At 34.6% G+C, this 25,422-nt stretch overlaps 1 protein-coding gene across 1 annotated transcript; it reads right to left on the reverse strand.

The window, feature by feature from the left end:
* Nucleotides 1-12,919: 12,919 nt before the first annotated feature.
* LOC149203956 (uncharacterized) lies at nucleotides 12,920-14,033 on the reverse strand. Its single transcript, XM_089400283.1, has 2 exons — nucleotides 13,469-14,033; nucleotides 12,920-13,188 (listed from the first exon to the last, which is right to left on the reverse strand). The coding sequence occupies exon 1, from the start codon at nucleotides 13,895-13,897 to the stop codon at nucleotides 13,484-13,486; it is 414 nt and encodes a 137-aa protein (XP_089256409.1). The 5' UTR covers nucleotides 13,898-14,033; the 3' UTR covers nucleotides 12,920-13,188; nucleotides 13,469-13,483.
* Between the last annotated feature and the right edge of the window lie 11,389 nt (nucleotides 14,034-25,422).

The raw sequence follows: 25,422 nt of genomic DNA on the forward strand, positions 1-25,422 counted from the left end.
GGGGGCAGAGGAGGATATACGAGAAGCTGAAGCATTTGGAAGGTAGTATAGCACACATGGAAAAACACATGCAATGCGACTTCAGACCCCCTCATCACTTGGTACTGGACTTCTGACCCTTAATGATCGTGGGTTGCATTCAGATATTGGATGTTTTCTGGTTCCATTAGGCTTCCCAATTGTGGTTATCTGGTATTTATTATCCTTTTGATATCTATTTTTGTTGCTCACTTCTGGCGAACGAATCTGGTAAGAGTGAGGTTGAAAGAATTTTGGACAATTGTTTGCAACGATGTAAATTTCCTTTCAATTAATAGAAATCCCTAGACTTACAAAAAAATTATGGCAATGTGAGATGTATTAGGAGGTAGAAGTTTTTATGCTTATCATGGATTGTTGTCCATCAATGTTTACTAGTGATTTAATTTATAAGGCCTATTGGCGTTTACCAATGACTTAATTTATATAGCCACCCTAACTAGAAAAACATATCTATTTTGAAATGAAACTTTTAAAATTTTAATTTAATTATCAATAATTAACAAACAAATAATAAACAATTTCAACAAATCCAATTCACCATAATATATATTTTATTATTATTATAATCTAATCTAAAATAATATCAGTTTTAACATATAAAATAATTTTTAACAAAATTGCCCCAACTAATCTTTTACCAATGATTTAATTTATCTAACTACCCTAACTAAATAGATAATCATATCTATTTTAAAGTAAATATATATATATATATATATATTTATATTTATTTATTTTAAATTTAATTATTGATGATTAACAAATAAATAATAAATATTTTCGACAAATTCAATTATCTATAATAAATATTTTATTAATTATTATAATTCAAAATAATATCAATTTAATCTATAAAATATTTTTAACAAAATTTCTCTCTGGAGAGAGAAAATCCATATATGGCCGAAGCCCTCATGATTACAAAAACTCTGAAAAAAAAATCCACAGAAAAATTCTAACAATACAAAAGTAATTACAATCTTAAAATATATCTAAATTTATATATCAATCTAAAAAAAATAGAATCACAATTTAAACAACAAATCTTATAATTTCAATAATGGTAACTTTATTTAAAAAATAAACATAAATTACACTATGATAAATATACTCTCCCTCGTATTTTTCTAAATGCGAAATTTTAAGAAATTTAAAGTAAGGTAAACTTAAGTTAATACTTATTAATAATATTTATTTGTTTAAATTAATATTTTAATAAACATATTAGTGAATTTAGTATGACGCGTTTCACTATATTAATTTTAAATTTATTCCAAAAGAAACAAAATTTTATATCTAATTTCAATTTTATATAATATTTTTCACATCCATACAATTTTTAAAACAACATTTCCAACGCAAAGCAGAACTAACGATTTATGGTATAAAGACTTTTAGATAGAGACATGTCAAAGGGCCTCAAAGTAAAGTGAATTTGAAGTTAATACTTTATTAATAATAATATTTATATTGTATTTATTGGTTTAAAATAACATTCAAATAATTATATTAGTGAATTTTAACACTAGACATTTCATTATGTTAACTTTATAAAATATAAAGAAGCAAAACAAAGTTCCATGCCAACTTTCAGATCCATCCACGTAAAAGCAGAACGATATATAGTGTGTGTGGAAACTTTGAGAGAAAGATATTATAAATAGCCTTATAGATTTATAATGGTCCTATTTTGGATTTTCAAAGTTTTAAAATTGATTTTTTTTAATGTGATTTGATTATATATGGTATATTTATTATTTAATGTGATGAGGTGATTAGGTTAAATTTTTTGATGTAGAAAAATTTGGAATGATATTATTATTAATATAATTTGAGTGAGTTTAATGATTAAAAGTATGTGTTTTTTTTAAAAGATTATAAATTCAAAACTATAGCGGTAAAATATGTATGTAAATTTAGTAGTCCACCAATAAATATAAATAGATTTCTTATCAGACAAGTAAAGAAACCTTATACACCAATAATATCTAATTTCACCGTAACTTAATAATAATATAGTGTATTGTTAATGAAAAAATCATAAATTAAGCAAATTTCCCTCTCTCCTAACTTGGAGAGGTAGCTTCTTCATGAGCATCCCATGCATTGTGTTTTTAAGAACTTTTTATAAGGTGAAAGGAAGCTCCCTCAATAAATAAAAGTGGATTGGCTCTTATTTCGTGCACGCATATAAAGGGTCTTACTTTTAAGAGAGGAAAAGGAACGCATGAAAAGGTTGTTAACTAAATTGGCTCAATTATGGAGTTTAATGGGAGTTCATCTACACCACTTCTTTCTCTCACCCATCATGCATAAATGGCCATTTAAGATTGGTAAGGAATATATTATACTTTTGAAATATTTTTCATTATATATGCGATATATAAAAGTGTTATTAAATTTATATATGCGATATATAAAAGTGTTATTATTAATTTAATGAGGTTTATATATTTTATTTAAATGAGTTTTATTTTAAAATTTTAAATGCTAAATGTAAATTGGAGAAGGTATAAAGTGGTTTGATGGGAAATATAAAAATATAAAAATTTTATTTATTTTTTATTGGAATTTATCATAAAATGAGATTATATATATGTGATATAGGGTTAGTTAAAGCTATGAGTTTTAAATGGACAACTTTTATACAGGGTTTTTTCACCATGATTATTTGGATAGTATACTCTATTATTTATTAATTTATATTTTATAGATTATATATGTGATGTTAAATGTTAAGTAAGGATTTTTTAAAATAAGATTATTATCTTTTTTGTTTTCTAGGTTATGTGAGTCGTGAGATGATTGACACATCTAACCTGTGGTTTGAGTAGTTGTGGCTCAGAGGCATCTAAGCCATCATAATCACCTGGGGATCGCACTCAACCTGGGCCACACTAGCCCTTAGCATGGTTGGATTTTTGCCCACAAAGTTTCGAACATCTGATGACCTTTACAACAAGGAGTGTCATGACAAAACACCTTGTCACAGTATGCTTTACACCCCATGGGATTAAATAAGATTATTATTAGCTTCTATGAAAAAATGCAACTAGGTTTAAATAAGATTTATCTTAATATTTTACATGTCAAATGTAAATTAGGGAAGGTGTAAAGGGAGTTTGAACTTGTAAATATAAGATTTTATAAATCTTATCCACTTTTATAATTGGAAGAAGCTTATATTTATCATATAATGGGGGATTAGTAGTTAAATCATAGTTGAATTGAGTTAGAAAGGATGATGTTAATGGTATACATTGTTAATATTAATTTTTTTCCCATGATGAAAATATATATAATTGATATTTCAAGGAGAAATGTGTGTGTGTGTGTCATGCCACTTAGATAATTAGATGTCTCTCATTTTTTTCAAAAGACAAAAATGTAGCCTATTAACTTCTAAAGAAAGGGCATTGATATAATCTTCCAATACGTAGCAACACGTACTTTAAATAAAAATATCAACAAACTAATGTTTTTCCATTACATATTAAAAATACTACAAAAACAATAATAATATTTCCCTTGTCACTCCAAAGTAGATGGATCACTTATTCTAAAGTAATTCTATCCTCTTACATTTCAACAACTATCAACAAACCTTCATGAAGGGATAAAGCTTCCTTTGAAAGTTTATAAATTTTCTCATTTAATTGTCTATACACATGTTGAAAAGTAACTATGGAAAATTAATATCTAACACCTCCCATCATAATTGATGGAACAATTAGATTTTTTAGTCTAATTTTATCTTTATTTTTTCATTTAACCATGATAATTTAGATCAAATATATTGATTTTCTACGCCACTTTTGCTTAACTTCGATTTACTCCATTAGATAATCCCAAGCCTTAGATTCATCTAGTGCTTTTATAACCCTAACCTTCTTACAAGTAGTTGGCTTCCAAATTCTCCTAGAAGCATAGCTTATTTAATGATTATCTAAATTGGAAAATCTCTTTACCCCAAAATATCATCTCAATTCTCCCCATGGGGGTTGACAAAACATCTTGTCGAGGATCATTAACATGATAGGAAGTGGATATCAGGGACTTCATGTCCTACACACTAGTTGGATTGTTATGCACATGGTTCACACAAGAGAATTAATGAAAGCTATTGTAGTGGTTGGTGTTTGGATCAATTGTTCGGTGGCCTTCCTAGTAATCAATTCCCTTCCTGCTAGTACTAGAAGAGATGACATGGAAATCTGGGGAAAACAATGGACATCAAATGGGAGTATGACAAGAAGTGGTATTTGTGGGAATGGAAACACATGTAGAATGGGAATTACTTCTCCTTTAACATTGTTAACGGTGTTGGACCCGCAAAAATGTCAAGGAGATCTCCCCGGTAAGAAGTCCTAATTAGACCTCAGGCCGTTTGGTGTAGAAGTCCTAGCAGTGGGTCGTAAGGTAATGCCTTGATCGCGATGTCACACAGAGGCAAGTAAGATAACCCTGTCAGTAGCAAGGCTAGCAAGGGTGTGCCTGATGTAGTGAGTCAAGGAAGGTGCATGAGAGGTTCCAACACTTCGTAGGGGGAAGGAGGTGAAGATGAGTTCTAGGTTGAAAGGGATCAATCCCAACTCGGCTAGGAACACACAACAAAAAAGGACATGCACAACTTTTGGCAGAGTAGTCCACTCGAATGCAGCATTCACATCATACAAGGTAAGATAACACATACAACACTCACGGATCAGTTCAAGATGAGTGCGATGGTTGTTATAGCAAGGTTCAAATGAAATGTCTGTCTGATGTCCAAAAGAGCAGTCGACACGGACGGTGACAACATTAACAACATATGCAACACATTAACAACAAGATTCATATAATTGCATACAAATCAGTTCATACACAAGTATGTAAGTTAAACAACATATATCATTAAAGAAACTGGAGCAGTCCAACTACAATAACAACACATGCATGAAAATGTGATGGCTCTTATTATATAAAGAAGTGTAAGTCACAATCATACAATACATCCATGTAAACCTCCTAGCCCCAATAGTGGAACGTTACAGCCACATCCGCCTACTCCTCCAAAGAGATGTACTAGTTCCGTGTAGTGGAGAAGCCAAGGCGCGTTACAATATTGTCCAAGCCTTCTTCAAGATAGTCTTAGTAGAAGCTTGGTTGACCAAAAGCCTGTACAATGAGTTATGAGGGACTATTTATAGCAGAGGGTAGGGTTACCCTTGACATTCCCCTTTGTGACCATTCAACTACCCTCATGACTCTTCACCTACTCTATGACTGTTACATCCACGCTTGACACTTGACTTACACTTGACATGACTCAACATTACAATGCACATGTACCCATGTGAACAATGGCATGGATAAGACAAACTAGACATCATTCGGACTTAGACAACCATAGAAGTCCAACTACTCGACATCCTCATGCTGATCAATCGTGGCATATTGATGCCAAGATTGGTAGTCCTTGATAGTGTCCATGTAATCTGTTATGACATCCGTCTGAAACTTGAACCTTGCCTCCATAGCATCTGGGCACACTGCTCGGGCTCCTGTGTCCAACTCATCTGTGAGCATGCACATCATTATCTTCAGTGTGGCTGGACCAACAACGTACTTGCGCATGATATCTTCACTGATAGGCAAGTCTGCGCTGGTGGCTGTGCGCATCAACTCGTCGAAGTACGAGTCAAGCTCCTGTCGGACCTGCTTCTTTGTCTTCACCTAGGTGAGAGTCCCAAGTGATGGGATCGCATGAGTGCGCAATATAACATCCATGCTTTTGAATACTCGTGCATGGGAAGCCTATATGATAGTAATGAGTTGCGGTAGGTCTTCGTAGTTCTGGATCTGACTCCTGGTACGTGCTTGCATCTCGAACACATTGGCGTTCATCATCTTTGGCAAGTGAAGTGGGCCCCCCTTGTACTTCATCGTCCATGCTTGCATGTTATCAACAACAGTATGTATGTTCTTCAAGATGCGTGCTCTTCTCGCACATCGCTGCTTCCATCCGTGGAGATGAACGACTGCTTGATGCACGGTACCAAACTTGGAGTAGAATGATGGCATAACTGTGTCCAAGGACAATACTTCATCTAGTATTGCCTTCTTTAGTTCAGCTTAGGCAAACATTGTCACCAAGTCTTCTCCCTGCTTGGCCACCTGTAGTTCCTTTGCCATTCGCTCATTCTCAGCTATGATAAAATGAACACTTGAGCTAGTGGCTTTAGCATACACTCTAGTTGCATCAGCCAAAGCAGCTGGATGCTTGTGCACATCAATCACGATCACTTGCTCTTCAAATTGCATAGGGGATGTTTGGTCCTTTGGAGTCGGTACTCTCTGAGATTGCACAAATTTGTGATGAGATTCGTCAAAGGAGATGTTGTGCATCTCTGCTTCCAGTTGACCACCAAGGATCTTAGTGCCACCTTAGTCATTTGAGACTTGCTCATCATCAGGATGCAATGAAGTGGGCGAGTCGACCTCTTTGTAATGAGGCATGAGGTCAGTATCCTGTTCCAACTCTTGATGTTCCATGTCTGCATCCAACTATTCAAGCACTTGTTCTATCTCATGCGCAAAGTCTTGCCCCCACGATGGTTCACCCTATTCGCCTGATGCTAGCTGTTCAAATGAATCAACTACTTGTATGGGCGATGCTTCGTCTGTCTGCATGTGATGCGCCCCATGCTGTATTTGTTGTTGTTGTGCTTCCTTCTCTTATTGGTGCAACTCTTTTTCTTTCTGGAGTTTCTCCCTCAACTCATGCAACTCCTTCTCTGCTTCTTCCATTCTCTTCTTATTCCTCTGCCTTCGCACGATTCACTTGTCGCGTTGCTGTCTCTTTGCCTGAATAGCCATAGTTGCTTGTTCTACAAGTGGATCTACTCGAAACTTGCAACTTTGATCCTCCTCCGTGTGGTCGACAATCTTCCTCTTCCCTTTGTCACGCACAGGTATGCTTGGCTCCGCTTCCTCTGTTGCTTTTGCTACTGTTGCTACTGTTGGTGCTCTCCGTGATGTTGCTTCATGCTTCTTTGCTAACCACTCTACGGCAAAGCTAACCTGTTCATTGGGTCTAGAGGAATTGTAGCAGTACCTCCATGAGTCCTCCTTGGCCCAATGACATGCCCCATGGATCCAGTTGAACTGAACTCTCGCACAGTGATCCTTCACAATGCAATGTGGGTCATATTGGTTGAAGCTTTGGAGGTTGAAATGATACTTCCCCATCTGCTCTGCTTCGACATCCACTTGCTTGATACTCCAGATCTCATATAACTCAATCCACAATGGAAGAGCGGGCCAAGGTGCCTTCTTCTTCCGCTGCAGCCTAGTTGTCAATCCTGCCGAGATGTGGTACGCTACTTCTTGCATGACAAGAACATCCAAGGAAACCTTTGGCAGAACATGCAGAGACTTCTCCGCACTAAACACTCGGATGAACGTGCCGGATGGTGATTATTATAAAGACTATTACACTAAAATTGATTGATTTAGAAAAGATATTGTTAATAGTAAAGGTTGTTAATTAATGATTATATTTACAAATTTTCTTTTTCATGATTAAAACCCTACCTTGATTATTATAAAGACTATTCCACTAAAATTGATTGATTTAGAAAAGATATTGTTAATAGTAAAGGTTGTTGATTAATGATTATATTTACAAATTTTATTTTTCATGATTAAAACTCTACCTTGATTATTATAAAGACTATTACACTAAAATTAATTGATTTAGAAAAGATATTGTTAATAGTAAAGGTTGTTAATGGTTATATTTACGAATTTTCTTTTTCATGATTAAAAGTTGATTTATTTAGAAAAGATATCGTTAATAGTAAAGGTTATTAATTAATGATTATATTTACAAACTTATTTTTTTCATGATTAAAAGTTTATATATATATAGATTAAAAGTTTATATATATATATATGTCATTGACTTTTATATTTGATTTTTTAATAGAAATTGATATATATATATATATATATTTTATTGGTCACTTCAAAAGTAGGTATATCTTTTTTTTCAGAAAGACAAAATTTATCAATTTCTAAAGCACCATAACCCATATTTCATATGGGTATGGAGGAATATTGGTTTTAGTGAAAGAAAAAGAAGGTCGTCACATTCAGTTAGTGAAAGAAGGTACAAATAAACAATATTTATGGTTCAAAATAACAGAGAATGAGAACCACATCAGAGTTGCAACATGTTATTTCGCACCTCAAGTCTCAAGAATTTACACAAATAAGGGGCTAGATAACAAAGACCCATATGCAACTTTAAAGCAAGATATTGCCACATATTTTCAGCAAGGAGAAGTTCTTTTAGTGGGAGATTTCAATGCTAGACCAACAAATCAACAAGCTAGTATTTTTTGTTGCAAAGAGGATCACAATCCTATCTGGCTCATTAAAGAGGAGAATCCCCAATGGTTGAGATGTTCAAAAGATGACAAAGTTAGCAATCATTTTGGAGAGGATTTGTTCACATTGTGTGGTGCTTTCAACTTAATTATCTGCAATGGTCTAGATAGATGGAAAAGGTCTAGGAAGTTCACTTGCATTGTTGACTATGTTATTTGTTCATAAAGTTTAATAGAAAGGATAGATGAAGTTAAGATTGAGAGCATATGCGGGACTTAAAACCAGGCTCTAACCCAATTTATATAAAGCTATCTTGTTTAGAAGAAAGGCAACATAGGAGGAAAATCCAATGTTTTCAACAATCGATATCAAGGGAGGAAATTCTTCTAACACAAGAAAATTGCACTATCTTCAAAACAATGTTGGAAAGATCAATTCAGAAGGGGAAGAGTGGTTCTCAAAGCCTCAATAGTCATGAGTTAACAAATATAATTCAGGGTGCACTTGAGAAGTGCAAAAGAGAAAAAAGTAGGAAATCAGAATCAAATTATTTTCATGTAATCCTTGGTTGATGAGGAATACAAAATGGCAAGGAAAACCTTGAAAAAGGCAGGCAAGGAGAAAATGAATTTAAAGTTATATAAGCAGATTTTAAAAAGGAAAACAGAGTTAATATATCTAGGCAAGAATAACCCAAAACTTTTTTGGCAAGAACTTCAACCAAGGAAGAAGCAAACTGAAAATAATATTATAGCCAATCAATGGTTTGACTATGCAATACAACTCTATGAGAAAGAATGAGAGGATGAGCCTCCTCCCAAGATCAACACAACTACAAAGTTTTTCATATTACAAGAAGTGGAGACATGAATTAAGAAGTTGAAAACAAGAAAGGCAAAGGACTTGGTTGAACTTCAAGCATAATATCTAAAGTGGGGAATGAACATTCTTGCACCACACATCATCGAAATATTCAACAACATCATTTGACAAGGATTCCCAAGAGATTGGACAACTAGTCTAGCAATACCCCTTTTTAAAAGTGGAGACATTAATAATCCTTCCAACTATAAAACCATTATGATCAATCCTTTGTTTGCAAAGCTCTTCAGCAGCATGGTAGAAAATAGAATCAGTAAGTGGGCGAAAGTAAAAGAAAAGAGGGCAAAAGGACAAGCAAGTTTTAGGCCTAAACATTCCACAGTAAATCATGGTATCACGTTGAGACACATTATTGAAAAGGTTTTGGGGACAAAGAAAAAATATTTTGCTTCTTTGTTGACTTCAAAAACAGATTTAACACGGTCCCTAAAGATACGTAGTGGAGTAGAATGGAAGAACTTGAAATTCCTTTACATTATAGAGTTGTTGTCCATAGGTTTTATGAAGAGGTGAAAGTCAAAATTAGAACTTCAGTAGACATTTCAGAAAGCTTTAGAAGTGACATTAGAGTCAAGCAAGGTTTCCCTTTATCCCCTAGTCTTTTTTGTTTATATATTGATAAATTGGAAGTGGCTAACTCTGCAAGGTGGGGATGGTGTTCGGTTGGGGGAGTTTGTGATAAAACTTATTTTATATGTTAATGACCTTGTGTTGATTGCTAAATTGGCCTAGGGATTGCAGATGCACCTATATGCCTTGAGCATTTTTGTAAAGCAGTGGGGATGCAAGTCAATACCAGCAAGACAAAAGTAATGATTTTCTTAAATAAAAGGAAGCATAGCCAACATACGTTCTTCTTTGAAGGCAACATTCTTGAAGAAGTAAATGAATACAAGTACCTCACGATTGATTACAACAACAAGCTTAATTGGGAGGACTACAGAAAGAAGAGAATTTTAGGAGGGTGGAAAGCATTATATACTCTTCAAAACAAATGTAGAGAGACAAAGTTATGGGATTGGAAAGCGATTAAAATACAACAACAAGCTTAATTGGGAGGACTACAGAAAGAAGAGAATTTTAGGAGGGTGGAAAGCATTATATACTCTTCAAAACAAATGTAGAGAGACAAAGTTATGAGATTGGAAAGCGATTAAAATGCATTTTGGACTCCTAGTTTGGCCATTTATATTATATGGGTGTGAACTGTGGGTTAGCAACATCCCTGTCTCAAAATGGAAGCAGATTGAGAAAATCCAAAAATGTTTGATCATGAACAAGTTTAAAATAAAAAGTTAGGTTTTTTATGAGGTAATGTTGAGTGAAATAGGAGCAGCTCCCATCGAAGCAATTGCTATGGTGCGTCTCATAAGGTACCTAAAAATAATTGAGCAAATGAAAGTAGGTAGATGGCCTAAAATTATCTTCAATAAAGGCATGAGTGAAAGAAAGAAATCATGGATGAGACAAAACAACAAATGGATGCAAAAATGGAATATTTACGTCAATCCCTGTCACACAAATAACGAGCGTATATGGAGAAAAGAGTTGGGTAGAAAGAAGAAGTACTATGTTCAAGTATTCAACCCCACTTGTGATCTCCAACAAAAAGAGTACATTGGAGCTAGCATTCCATGGAGAGCAAAGATTCTTATTGCTCAATTAAGAACTAACTCGCATCAACTTCGGTGTGAAACGGATCAGTGGAAAAGACCTAAAGAAGCTTGAGAAGAACGGGTGTGTACTTTTTGCACTTCTGAGGCAGTGAAATCGGAAAAACATTTCATTTTGGAATGTGATACTTTAAAAGACATCAGAAACACAATTACAACAGTATGTTAACATCGGTTCCTTGGTAGTGTTTTCAATGAGGGGACAGTTGGAAGGAAGGTACTTTTTGCACTTCTGGGACAGTGGAATGGGAAAAACATTTCATTTTGGAATGTGATACTTTCAAAGACATCAGAGACACAGTTACAACAGTATGTTAACATCGGTTCCTTAGCAGTGTTTTCAGTGAGGGGACACTTGGAAGGAAGATTGGGTCAGCGTATCATTAATTTGAGTAATAAAAAAATTAAATTATAAAAGGCAAAAAGCCAGAAGACTAGTGGTCCTATATACTATTTTTAGTCTCGTGGACATTAAAATTTCATTCATTTATTCATATATATATATAATTAGCCACTTAGAAAATTAAGTATCTCCTAACATCATATCATATTTGATAGGATAATAAAAATCAATATATATATCATTGGCACTTCGAGAATTAAGTATGTACTTTGGCCTATCAACTTCTAAAGCACCATAAAGCAGAGACGCTGATATAATCTTTCAATACCCGCACCTTCAACAAAAAGATCAACAAACTTCTTCCACTTAATCAAACTGGTGATATATGAAGAAAAGATGCTGATATAATCTCCCAATTCCTAGCAACAAGTATCTTAAACAAAATTATCAACAAACTTGCTTCTTTATTCAGCCTGCAGTTAATCAATCTGGTGATATATGAAATTATCAACAAACTTGCTTATTTCTTCAGCCTGCGATTAATCAAACTGGTGAAGTAAGATGCGGAGTTTTTGCCACTTGAGTGGGAGGACAAACCAATGTCTTTCCATTACATACTGAAAATACTGCAGAAATAACAGTAATATTTCCCTTTATTGGATGTCTTTCCATTGCAGGCTGAAAATACTGTAATATTTTATTTTTCCTCTTTATTGGACTCCAAAATAATTAGATTACTTCTTTTAAAGCAATTCAACATTCAAAAATTGGAAAATTATTAATGGATCTTCATGAAGTCTGAACCATCAATAAACCTTCATGAAGGGTTAAATCTATCTTTGAAAGCTTATGTTCAAATTTTTGCCTTTTGGGTTTATATACAAATTAAAAGTAACCATAAAACATATATATTTAAATTTTTCTAAACTGGCGAGAAATATATTTTGCAATCTATTTTTGAAGTTGTTGTTGAATTTTGATACATAATGATTAATTTTTTTTTAATCTGAAAAAATGGTGTCTGGAGCAGCTTTCAAACTTATATAAATCTTGGCTGAGACTCGACCACATAATCTTGCTCAGAATTGAATCTGACCATAAGATCTGTAAAACCAAATCTCCCCTCAAACTTCCCCACTTAACTGTAACACTACATCCTCCGGACTCACACAATAATTGACCATAATTAACCTTAATTAACCAAATCTCATTATTCTGAAATATCATCTTTCTCATTCCTGTTAAGCTATAAGGCTCACGAAGTTTAGTAATGCTTTATGCTTTGCTTTGAGATTGATCTATACTTGTAACACTCTTTGAAACAAAGAGAAACAATTTCTCAGACCCATCTCACTTTTCCATTTATGTGTTTCAAATTTACTCAAAATATATTTTATAAATTCTTTATCAGACAATGATTAACCTTAATTAGCAGAAAATCTATTTATTCTGAAATATCATCTAGCCCATTCCCTGTAAAGCTATAAAGCTCAAGAAGTTTAGTAATGCCTTATGCTTTGAGATTGATATATACTTGTACCACTCTTTGAAACAAAGAGCAAAATTTTCTCAGACCCATCTCGCTTTTCCATTTATGTGTTTCAAATTTACTCAAAATATATTCTATAAATTCTGACTGGTATAATATACATTTACATTTACTAGAGATATCAGCTACAGATTCTTTAATCTGACTTGCAAAATATAAACTATTTAGTAAAGCAGAATTCCTGATATCAGTTCTCAGGATTTTTTATTTTTTATTTTTTCCTTCGTATCTCAGAAATTCCCTCCTCGACTAATTTTCCTAAAGTCGTCTATAACAGTGCCAAGCCATAGCTCTCCAACTCCAATACATATTGAACGAAGAGTTACCTGCAATCAAAACATATTAAATGAAGAACTACCTGTAATCAAAACCTAAACCAGAAACAGCTTCGGATGAAAAAAGGAAAAACCCCACCCAAGAATATACATCCCCTTTTAACAGAATTAAACCCCATCCAATAATATACATCCCCTTCCAACATAATTTTGGATTGAGAGGAGATTCTAACCCTAAGAAGGCATCCATAACTAAATATAAGCAACACAGAGCTCCCAAACTTATTTAAAACTTTACTCAAAATCAATCAATTAAGCCCAGGATGTATACCCTCAAATCTTTTATTCAAAGTTGATCAGGCCAGAGAAAGGCACCGATGGCGTAATTCCGCTTATACGCCAAATCTCCTCTGATGGGCAAACCGTATTCGCGAAAAAGATTATCCAGCTGCCACTCGGGCATCGATTCATAATTGGCCTTGGAATACCTCGGATAATGAACGGGCATCTGAAAAACGCAGGGGCCGTCTTCCCCTTCAGTTCCGGAGGAAAAACCCTCATCTTCATTGCCATTTAAGGAGCCTGAAAAGGGCTTTTCCAAATCCATGCCCTTCGCCTCGACCTCCAAGGCAGTTGGACTCCTTTCCCATCGCAGCAGTTTCTTCCATATATCTTCCAGCGAACAGACGCGCCAGAGACCGCCGCCACGCGACAGGTTGTGCTTCTCAATTTCGGCGTACTGTGCCTCCGCGCCTGGCATTCTGACGAATTCGATGGCGAATTCGACGATCGCTAGGTATTGAACTTTGAAATCACAGGGAGCATCGATGAATGTATATATAGACGAGAGATGCTTGCTTGCGTGGGGAGAAGCAAAATCAGAAAACTGCAGTAAGAGGGCAGAATAGAGTCTGGGTATGGAACTTTCGGTGGGGACGGAGTGTTCGGAAAGTACCACTTGTGCCGCACGTCGAGCTCCGCTTTTTCGAAAAATCAGGTCGTCTACAGTAAGTCTTCGTCGCAACAGTAGTGAGTTTATACCACGTGGCAAGATGGCAAGATGACACGTTGTTTTTTAAAAACTGGACGGAAGGCTCTGTGTGAGTGAAATGGCTGATTTCAGGGCAGGGGTGGCACAGCTAGGAGTTCTACCCTATAGTTTCTGTATTTATTATATTATAATTATAATAATAATTTATTTTTAAGATTGTGATTTATTTAGATATTAAATTAAAGTATGAGATTTTTTTATTTATAAAATAAAAGATGTTTCAATTAAATATATATATATTTTTTTGGAGTGGAGTGTGAATTTTATATATTAGTGATGAATATTAAAGGTAGATCCATCCAAAGAGTTCGCTTTCTAACCTCCCAACTTAATTAGGAAATCTAATTTCTAGAATTTCTTAAAAGAATAAAAAATACAGTTTCTTATTGCTGCTTTAATTTAATTTATATAACATATTATTTTATTTATAGTATATGTTTTAAATAAAATTAGATAATTTTTTGGGGTAATGCCATGAATTTCATAATGAATTTGATGAAGTTGATTATAATTTTTGGTGATTGAGTTAATATCTTATCTGAATGGTGATGATTCTTACGTTTAAAAGATGTTTGGGCAAATATTAAGCATCATGTAGTAAGTTAATGATTGTCTTACAATATGGTGCTTAATTTTTGTTATCTATTTAGTGCTTGGTGATGCTTCCTATGTCTAGGAGATGAGTCACCTTTGTAGGGATATCTACTTAATTCTTTTATGGATGTACCTTGTATGTAGTATTATATTATAGACCTTCAATTCATTGTCACAAGTTCATTGTCACAAGTTGATTTGTGGGGTACATAGTTGATTTGTGGGGCACATAGTTGATTTGTGGGGCAATGCTTTATTAAAATACAATAATATATTGGAGAATAATGTAATCCATTGGATAGGAATAATGTGATATTCAATGGACAAGATGAAAAGGCAACAAGTCAGTAATTGGCTTACAACATGGTGCTTAATTTTGTTATCAACTTAGTGCTTGGTGATGATTCCTATGTCTAGGAGATGAGTAACTTTTATAGCAATATCTACTTAATGCTTTTATGAATGTATCTTATATGCAGTGTTATATTATAGACCTTCAATTCATTGTCACAAGTTGATCCGTGGGGCACATTTAGGTTAGTAGATCTTTTTTAGTGTTGTTCACAAACTCCAGATATCAATGGCCACTACGTCCACATAAACAATATTCTAGGCAAATCCACGTGAAGGGATCACTTCTTGGCTCAACCATGGAGTCTAACCCCGCTAGTATAGTAGGAGAATAAAAAACATATTTTCTTATCTATTAAATTGCTAATTTAATTTATTTTATATAATATATTATTTTATTTATAATATACATTTTAAATAAATTTATATAAGCCTCAAGGGTTAGCTCAATTGGTCGGGGTCCTATTGCTAAAGCACCTTGTCATTGGGAGGTCATCGGTTCAATTCTCCTCAGTGCCCTCAAGGTTAGGCTCAGATTAGTTTGGACGGGGGGTGTCATCCCTTCAGATGGACGGGGGGTGTCATCCCTTCATATGGACCTACCCTGATTTTCCATGGAAAATAAAATAAAATAAAATAATATAATAAAAAAATTGAGTAATGCTATGAATTTGATAATGGAATATTTATTATAAATTTGATGAAGTTGATTATAATTTTTGAAGATTGAGTTAAGTATATCTTAAGTGAATGGTGATGATTATTATGTTTAAGAGATGAGTGTTTGGAGAGATGTTTGGGCAAATATTAAGCATCATGTAGTAATAAGCCAATGATTGGCTTATAACATGGTACTTAACTTTTGCTATCTACTTAGTGCTTAGTGATGATTCCTATGTCCTAACTTTTGCTATCTACTTAGTGCTTAGTGATGATTCCTATGTCTAGGAGATGAATCACTTTTATAGGGATATCTACTTAATGTTTCTATGATTATACCTTGTATGTAGTATTATATTATAGACCTTCAATTCATTGTCATAAGTGGATATGTGGGGCACATTTAGGTTAGTAGATCAATGTTTTAGTAAAATACAATAGTATACTAGAGAATAACATAGTGGCATGCTTACTATAGACTTTCTTGGCAACTATTGCATTGCAAACTTTATTTATATTGATAGTCATTAAAGGAAGATCCAATTTGGCCACCCACTTCCTGTAAGCGTTGGGTTAACTTTTTGACATACTTGAGAATAATTAAATGAGATACTTACTATGGAACTTCTAGTGAGTATTTAACCATGGACTTTGTTTAGAGCCAGTTACACATAGGGAATAACCAATTCAAATCCTTAAGATATGCTTTTGAACAATAGCAATAATTTAATTTAAGGTTATAAAGTAAGAAGAGGTCTATTTGTGTATCAAACCCCTTGCTCAAAGGTATTTGATGCTTTTTGGTATACTTAGGTATAACAAAGTGACATGATTACTAGAGATCTTCCTTGTGTGTTTATTTTGAAATAAGGCTTTTATAATTTTAATTTAATTACCAATAATTAATAAATGGATGGTAGGGATTTAACCTCTAAGGAATACCCACAACATATTTTTATTAGTAGTAGTCCAGATAGAGGGTTGAGATTTATATCAAAAGTAGTTATGTCTTTTTTCCCTTTCAATTAATTAATAAATGTTATAAAATTAAATGAAAATAAAATATATAAAAAATATTTTGATTGTGAAATGAATTATGGTTTTTTGAGCATGTGGTATTGATAAGTCATGGTATTGGCCCATAGTATTGTAGTAAATCTCATTTTCAAGTTAAGAATCTTAACGATTTCCCTTTCAATTAATTAATAAATGTTAAAAAATTAAATGAAAATAAAATATATATAAAAAATAATTTTGATTGTGAAATGAATTATGGTTTTTTGAGCATGTGGTATTCATAAGTCATGGTATTGGCCCATAGTATTGTAGTAAATCTCATTTTCAAGTTAAGAATCTCCACCGTTAAGAATCTTGCTACATGTTTTTTCAAATGTATATATGTTTAACTCATATAGTAATTCTTTTTATAATTACTAATAATTATTATTATTACATTTTTGTAAATTAATAATGTTTGTATTGCCTCATAATATCGTAAAATCAAAATACATCATCCAACTGGTCATACCTTAACCATGTTTTCTGTAGGTGGTTTCAATCTACCTCAAGGGAAACCATATAATTTTAACTGCCTACTAAATAAGTATATTGTCCAAAAAACTATCATAATTAATGAAACAAGCCTAACTACTATAAAATTGTAATACAAAAAATTGTCATTAAACATTCCAGACATTCAAGAATTTGATAAAGTAACAGGTAGATCTTCGAGGAGCGGGAGGGTCAAACTCACAATGAAAGTGGCTTTCTAAATGTCCTAGTATTGCATCCAATCTTTCCAAGTAAAAGAATTGACTTCTCTAAGCATGTTTAATGTCTTCTAAAGAAGAAAATATTTTGTACCTTAGCTCTTGTTTGTCTTTCAAGACCCTACCTAGTAGAGTCTTCATCTACCAATGAAGATATGTGGAATTGAGATATTGTTTCATTCTTCCCTTGGTATGACCATGGTCAGGAACCCAGTGAAAAATATCTTCAAAAATCTTGAAATTTGAAAAAGCTTGGCGGTCCATATCAACAAGGGACTCAAGGTTGTGAATCTCGTTGCAAGTTTCAAGAGGGATAACTAAGTATAAAGTTTCCACAATTTCCTGCACTTGTCTTGGAGATGGATTCCTACCCTAGGGGCCATGACCTCCCCGTCCCCCACAACTGCGCATATATTGTCACGACATAATGCAAAAAAGGGACACACTCCAAGGCCCCACACATAATATAATAGAGACAAGGATATGTACAAAAAGACAAACAAAATTAAGCTAGTGCAAGGAGTGCAATAGATAGTCGTTAGAACATCGACAGGGGACGAGATAATAAATAAACAAAGAAAATTCACCATAAACCAAGGGCAATGCCAAATTGTTGTCTTGAAGCCATCCCCCTAGAGACCAAACCAAACCGAAACAATACGACCCATACAATCAAGATTGGCTAACTTATTACCATATGAATTGATAATGCAGGTGCAGGAAATCATAATTAACCTTGTCAGGGTGACCACTGAAAATTCAAAACTAAAAAGAAAATAAGCTTGAGGAGGTGTCCACCACCCACCAATTTGAGAGCTACTTCCTTGCTAACGAGCCACTACTGCAATACTACCAACACTTGGCTCCCTCTTCAGGTTCAAACCTCATGTGTTCCTTGGCCCGGAAGCCAGGTCTACACTCAAGCAGACTAAGAATACCACATTGTTGAAGGTTCGTTCACGGTCCCACACTCACACCAGAAGGAAACAATGTAGAATTCAACACCATGAAATGTGAGCATTCCTGGATTGGCTCCACTGGATTAGAAAGTTCCTTAAGTGTTCCTTCCTACAGTGGGGACAAAGTCCCCTCCACTCCCTGCTCCGGCTCTAAGACCTAATCACTATGCTTGAACATAAATAAATTACCATGATCCATGTTAATTACAAGTAGGTGGTTCACATGCTTGTGCATGTAGGGGGCTCCCCACGTAACCCCCTTCATTAATTATCCTCTTGCCAGTAGGGTGCGGGCTCATTCCCCAAGCCTTCAACCTTCCATGTTATCGACCCCCGTTAGAGAATTACTAATTGTTATTATTATTATTATTATTAAGTTATAATTTAGTTAATTTTTATTTTATTTTATCTATTGATTGATTATTTTGGGAAAGTGAGATGTATTATGAGGTAAGTGTTTTGATGCCTATTGACATTTACTAGCAATTTAATTTACATGGCCTATGGATGTTTACTAGTGATTTAATTTATATGGTTGCACTAACTAGACTAATAAGTATATCTATTTAATAATATTAGTCCCTTCGGTTTATATTACCTTGATGTTTTAGTATTAGCTCGTTGGGTTTATTATTCCCTTGGGTTTATAATATCAATCCATTAGCTCTATTAATCTAAGGGTTCATATTCCTAGGGTATAATACTAAAACCCCAAGGGATTATAAACCCAAGGGAATAATATTAACCAAAGGTATTAATACTAAAAACCCAAGGGAATACTATTAAACCCTAAGCATTAATATTATAAACTCGGGGCATATAAACCCTAAGATAAATCATATAAACCATAAAATAAACATAGTTGACCATGGTTGACAATGGTTTATTTTCATTTTGAGACAATCATTATCACAATGTGATGTTGGACCATGGTTAACCAAATTTATTCGAGAGTATTTCATATTTATCTTAGGGTTGATATACCTTGGGTTTATAATCTCTTGGAGTTTTATTTAATTGTAAAAAAAAAAATAGGTAAGATAATCATTTAAACAAATAATAATATTAACTAGTAAATAATAAGGTATGAATAAGTTAATCAATAAGTTAAATAACTAACTAAACAAACTAGATTATTATTTTTTTTTGCTAAATAAGATTAATCTATTATGTACAAAAAGAGCCCTGTTACAACTTTGCCGAGCAAAAAAACTTCAGGCCTTTGAGAAAGGCTGATTGTTCATGACAGTTTCTACAGTGGAGAGCTTGAAACTTATAACCCGCGCAGGGGAAAACAGGATGGTGCTGGAAACAGAGTATTGCACGACACAGGCATTATCGCCACACCTTAAACACACAACAGACTAGACACAAGCATTATCGCTTTACAATAGACACACAACAGACCAGACAATAGACAATAGGACAGGTACCAAAACATGTTCAGATATCTGCATACCGAACCATTGGTTCGCTTTTCCGTCATTGCCGTGAGCATTCAAAACAAAACTTGGAGGGCTGTTACTCGGGTTACTCGGGCGGCTTTTCCTCTACAATTCTACACCAGCCCACTTCTGGTACCTGCAGATTTGGCTGAGCATTCGCCTCTGGCCTGAAATTGATGGCACTGGCTGGCTAGGCCTGCCCTTGAGAAATTTCAGAGGATGGCTGAGGAAAACTGGGATTGTGGACTTCCTCAGATTGGGGGATAGGAGCGTTGGATTCGCCCTCATTCTGAGCTTCCTCTGTGAAAAGAACAGACACATGGGCCGTTATACGCGGGTGCAGGAGTGAGCAGTTGAAAGAAAAAGTTGCTGAGCCAAAAGCCGAGGAGTTGTCTGATTCCTGAGTGTTCGAATCCATGAATTGACTTGGGATGAGCAAGCGTGTTGATCCCCTTAATTGCGTTGGAGAATGAATGGATTCCATTTCAGCTGGAGGTCTCGCCGGATTACCGCGACCAGAGCCTCTGCGGCTCAGTAAACGTTGACGAGGCTTCGTCATCTTGAGGTGATAAACTGTCACAGCGTAAGCAATGTCACCAGCGGCTGAACGAGCTTTACCCTTGGTGTTGCCACAAGAAATGATGCTGGCCTCAGTCGTAGAATGACATCTCCCTTCAACGACATAACAACCCCAAAGCCAGTCTTTCTCCCATCTCCCGAATATACCATACAGAATTTGGCTCTGGTTCAGCGAGACGAGATTATGGATATTTATTAACTGAAAACCGAGCCCTCGAGACTCCCCCTCCATTACTCTGTCCAACCAAGTAATCTCAGACCGGAGTCCTTTCAAGCGAGCGGTGACGAGCTGTTTTTTAATGCTATCCGCGCAAAGTCCTGCCTCATTAACCATCGCGCAGGCGTTCACCTACCTGACCTGATTCCACCACCTGCGAATCTGTCCAGCTCGCATGTTGGCCATGTGCCAGTCATGCAGTTTCCTGGGCAGTCCCATCGTCATTATCTTCCCTGGCAACCGCATCCGGGGACTAGATTATTATTTATTAATTATTTAAACAGTTCAAATTAATTCCCAAAGATCGTTGTTTGGTTAATTTATGATATATAAATATATTAAGTAATATAATATATAATTTCCCCAAAATATAGCCGTTTTCCTCTAGCCGTTAGGTTAACCTTTCCCCTTATTTAACCTGCCTCTTCATCTGGTCTTAAAGATGAACCACACTGGTTGGTTTGAAAGGTGTCAACCAAATATTCTCAATGTGATTTTTTCCCAAAATTTTTCATTAACAATATAATAATCTAATCTAAAATAATAACAATTTAACTTATAACAATTAAAATTTAAATGAATAAAATTGCAATTTTAATGTATAAAAAAAATTATATATCAATTTAAACAAAGAATTTTATAATTTCAATAATTATAAAGTAAAGTGAATTTAAGTTAATATTTTACTAATAATATTTAGTTATTTAAATAATAATTTAAATTAATATATCAGCTTTTACATTAGTAAGGTGAATTTAAGTAAATATTTTACTAATAATATTTATTTATTTAAATAATAATTTAAATTAATATATCAGCGGATTTAGCATGATACATCTCGCTCTATTAAACTGTAAAATGTAATATATAAGTGGATTTAGCATGACACATTTCACTGTATTAAATTGTAAATACAAGGCAAAAAACAAAATTATATACCGAATTTTATAATAATATTCACAATCCATACCATTTTTAAAACACATTTTCCGCATAAAACAGAACAGTTTATGATGGAGACATGTCAAAGAGCCTCAAAATAAAGTGAATTAAAGTTAAGAATTTATTAATAATAATACTTATATTATATTTATTCTTAAAATTAGCATTTTGTGGATTTAGCATGATACATTATTTTAAATTCATAAACTATAAAGGAAAAAAACAAAATTCTATATCCAATTTCAGATTTATATAATATTTTGCACACCCATCCACGTAAACGCTGAAAGCAGAATACTTCATAATGTGGGAAACCTTTTCCCACAACAATTTATAATGCGTGGAAATTTTTAGATAGAAGCAGAAAAATTATAATGTATAATGTGTGGAAACTTTTAGATAGGACCATTTATAATGCGAGGAGACTTTTAGATAGGGACATTGCAAAGAACCTTAGATGCTCCTATTTTGGTTTTAAAAAAATATTCTTTTTTATGTGATTTAATTATAAAAAGTTTAATAAGATATATTTAATATTTAAAATTGAATTATATTTTGATGGGGTGAATAAACGTAGAGGAGGGGAGTTAGGGGTGTTCGCCACCTTACGGACTCTCTCTCGTGCATTTTAAGGAGGGGTGGCGTGCTAATGCACCATACATGCATCTTCTGTGGAATACTTGATGCTTTGATTCTTTCAACTTTTCTTGATTTTTCTTTTTGTTCTCTTGCATTTGAGAATGGTGTAGGTTTTTCGTTGTTTGTAGGGAGATGTTCAGATAACTTTGTAAGATCGATCTTTTTTAGTTATGTTGATGATATCTTTTGGATGGCAAGGTTGTTTTGTAAGTATTTTTGGGTTAGAGAAGAATGTTCAGAAACACTTGATGGGAAAGTGTTCCAGAAGTATTAACTTCCCATTCTGGATAACTCATGACTCCTATGGTTGCAAGGTGGTAGCTCGAAAAATTTAAGGGGTCATAGTTTCAGGGGATAGTATCCCATCTTGCTATACCTAGCTTGGACGAGAGGCTTTTGAAGACACATCTCTCAGGTGCAAGTTCAGGTCTGGCTGCATCCTTCATCTGCTAGTTGAAATTTGAGGTAACTTTGTGTCTTTGGTTATCTTGGCTTTGCTTCATCACTTTGGATTTTTACTAGGTCCCTTCAAGTGTTTGGGTTCTTCGTCAAATTTTGACAATAGTGTGTCTATCAGGCATTTCCCATTCTTCCCTGTTCCCTCTGTGTTTATGTCAAGTTACTTGGTGCTAGACCTGTTGTATCCCTCCTTTGGTTTCTGCTTTTGCATGGCCAGGGAATTATTTGGTTGGCAATGCTCTAGCTTTTTCCACCTCCCCTACACATACTCATTAGATTTACTTGGGTCTTTGGCATCAGTTTAAGGCAGGGTTTGGATAACTTGTAGGTTGTAGGAGTGTTCTGGTACCTACTGAGAAGTCCGTTGAGTCAAAATTAATGGGGTGTTGCATTGGGGATTTCCTAGAAATTGTAACATCTGGTTGTTTGTTTTGTTTATCATGCCTAAAAAACATGGTAGAAGTCGATGAGGTGCCAAGGAGCAAGGTCAAACTAGTAGGCCTCGCTTTGATATTCAAGCCTAGGAGGTTGTCGTAGCTTATTAGGCTACGACACCTCCTGATACTTAAGTTGATATCCACAAGCTTGAAAGGGTTGTTCGTTGAGAATGATAATCTTTTTCAGATTCTGAGCTCATTGATGAAGTTTCCCATTAGCTCCCAGAGCCTGGGCATACCAATGGAAGAAGAAATTAGTACATGAGTTCAGTTACCCTTCACTAGTAATTGAAGACCCTTTTGGGACATAGTGATAGAAATGAGATTATCTCATTTCTTAAGGACTTACAAAGGAATCAATGGAGGATGCAAGACAACCTTGATCATTTGGACGCTTGCCTAACACACATGGAGAGAATATTCATTGTGAATTCAAGCTCCCTCCACCCCCTCGCAATAGACCAGAAAACCTGGCTCCAGTAACCTCATATAATTCCTAGATGATTTCTTGCTATGTTTTGAAACTGCTGGATTTTTTGCTGTGGGGGCAAATTCTGTTTTGGAAAGCACAATGTTTTTAGCTGATGTAAATTTTTTGGTAAACTATCAACTAGCCAACAAACTTGGTAAGAGTGAGGCAAGTAGAACTTCACAAAGTTGTTGACAACGATGCAATCTTTTGTTGTGAATGAAATTCTTTGACTTACAAAAAAACGTAAATTAAAATTGAATTATAAGACAATTAGTTTAAATTTAAAAAACAAAATTAGAATGATAATATTATCATATAACTAATTGATAATGTATAAATCTTAGTTTGAAAAATCAAGCTTCGTGAGGCAATTTCCCTCTCCTCTAACTTGCAGAGGTGGCCTCGCCATGAGCATCCCATGCATGGTGTCTTTTAGGAACCTTTTGTAGGGTGAGAGGAAGCTCCTTTAATAATGGCCTTCTCTGTGGGTGGTTTATGTGAAGGTCCTACTCATATGATTGGAGGGCATCTCCATTAAAAACAACCCTCTTTATTGATGTTCACATTCCATATGGAGTGGTTCTTATTTAGTGCAGGTAAATAAAAGTGGATTGGATTTTATTTAGTGCATGTATATAAAAGGTCTTACTCTTGTAGGAGGGAAAGGAACTCATAAAAATGTTCTAGATTAAATTGGTTGAACGATAGAGTTTGATGGGAGTTAATCCATGTTGATATGTGGGGTACATTTAGGTTAGTAGGTTAATGCTTTAGTAATATACAATAATATACTGAATAACCTAGTGGCATTGGACTTTCTTGGCAAATATTGCATTGTAAACCTTATTTATATTGATATTCACTCAAGATCCAATTTGGCTACCCGCCACCTATAAGGGTTGGATTAATGATCCAGGTGGATATTCGTGGCCAATCGCCTATTCCACTTGGACCCTCACCATTGTTTCTTTCAGTTTTTTAGTTTCCTTAATTGTAGCACAGTTTACTATTTTTGACAGTTTTTCGGGTCTTGAACTTCCAGAGCCGTTTTGAGGCCCTAACCGACGTTTTTTTGTCAAAATTCATCCTAAGATTGTTATGGCAATCACATCGGCAGTGGTAGTCCTTGGAAAGCTCTTTCCAACGAGGTATCATACGCGTCAAACAGAGATAATATGACCAAGTTACGACCCCAAGAAGTTGGCTGCCCAACTAACCCCAATGGGGCCCATAAACTCTTGGTGTTACATCTCCTCAGGTTAGGGTTTTGGTTGTTTAGGGTTTTTCTCTTATTGTTCAATAATAAAAATGCCCTTGGGCCTCATTGTAACTCAGTTTAGAGGCATGTATCCACCACATCTCTTCTTAGAAATAAGCTACCATCACCCAAGCTATCTTATTTCCATTCTGTTTGTAAGCACAATTCAATGTTTTTCTATTAATTGAAGTGTTTTTTTGCTGCATCTCTGTGTTTATGATTATATCTGTAAGTTGTTGCATTCCTATTTAAGTTTGAATCATTGGTATCAAAGGGGTCTCCTTTTTCTCTGTTTTTCTTTGCATGTCCCCAACGAGGTCAGGGTATAAGGAGTTAGGGCTCGATCTGGTTGAACCATTGTAGGATTAGCCTTGCGAAACCCGATGACCTCCCATGGCGGAAGAAAATAAAGACGAGGGGGCAGGAGATCCTTTCAAAATGTTGCTTGAGGAA

Source organism: Pinus tabuliformis, chromosome 2_1 (assembly GCF_031772625.1).
Source record: "Pinus tabuliformis cultivar Carrire ecotype Pingquan chromosome 2_1, CPIR1, whole genome shotgun sequence".
In the NCBI taxonomy this organism is placed as follows: Eukaryota; Viridiplantae; Streptophyta; class Pinopsida; order Pinales; family Pinaceae; genus Pinus; species Pinus tabuliformis.

Excerpts from the sequence above, each read along its gene's own strand:
- LOC149203956 (XM_089400283.1), bottom strand. The coding sequence starts at position 13,897 with ATGCCAGGCGCGGAGGCACAGTACGCCGAAATTGAGAAGCACAACCTG.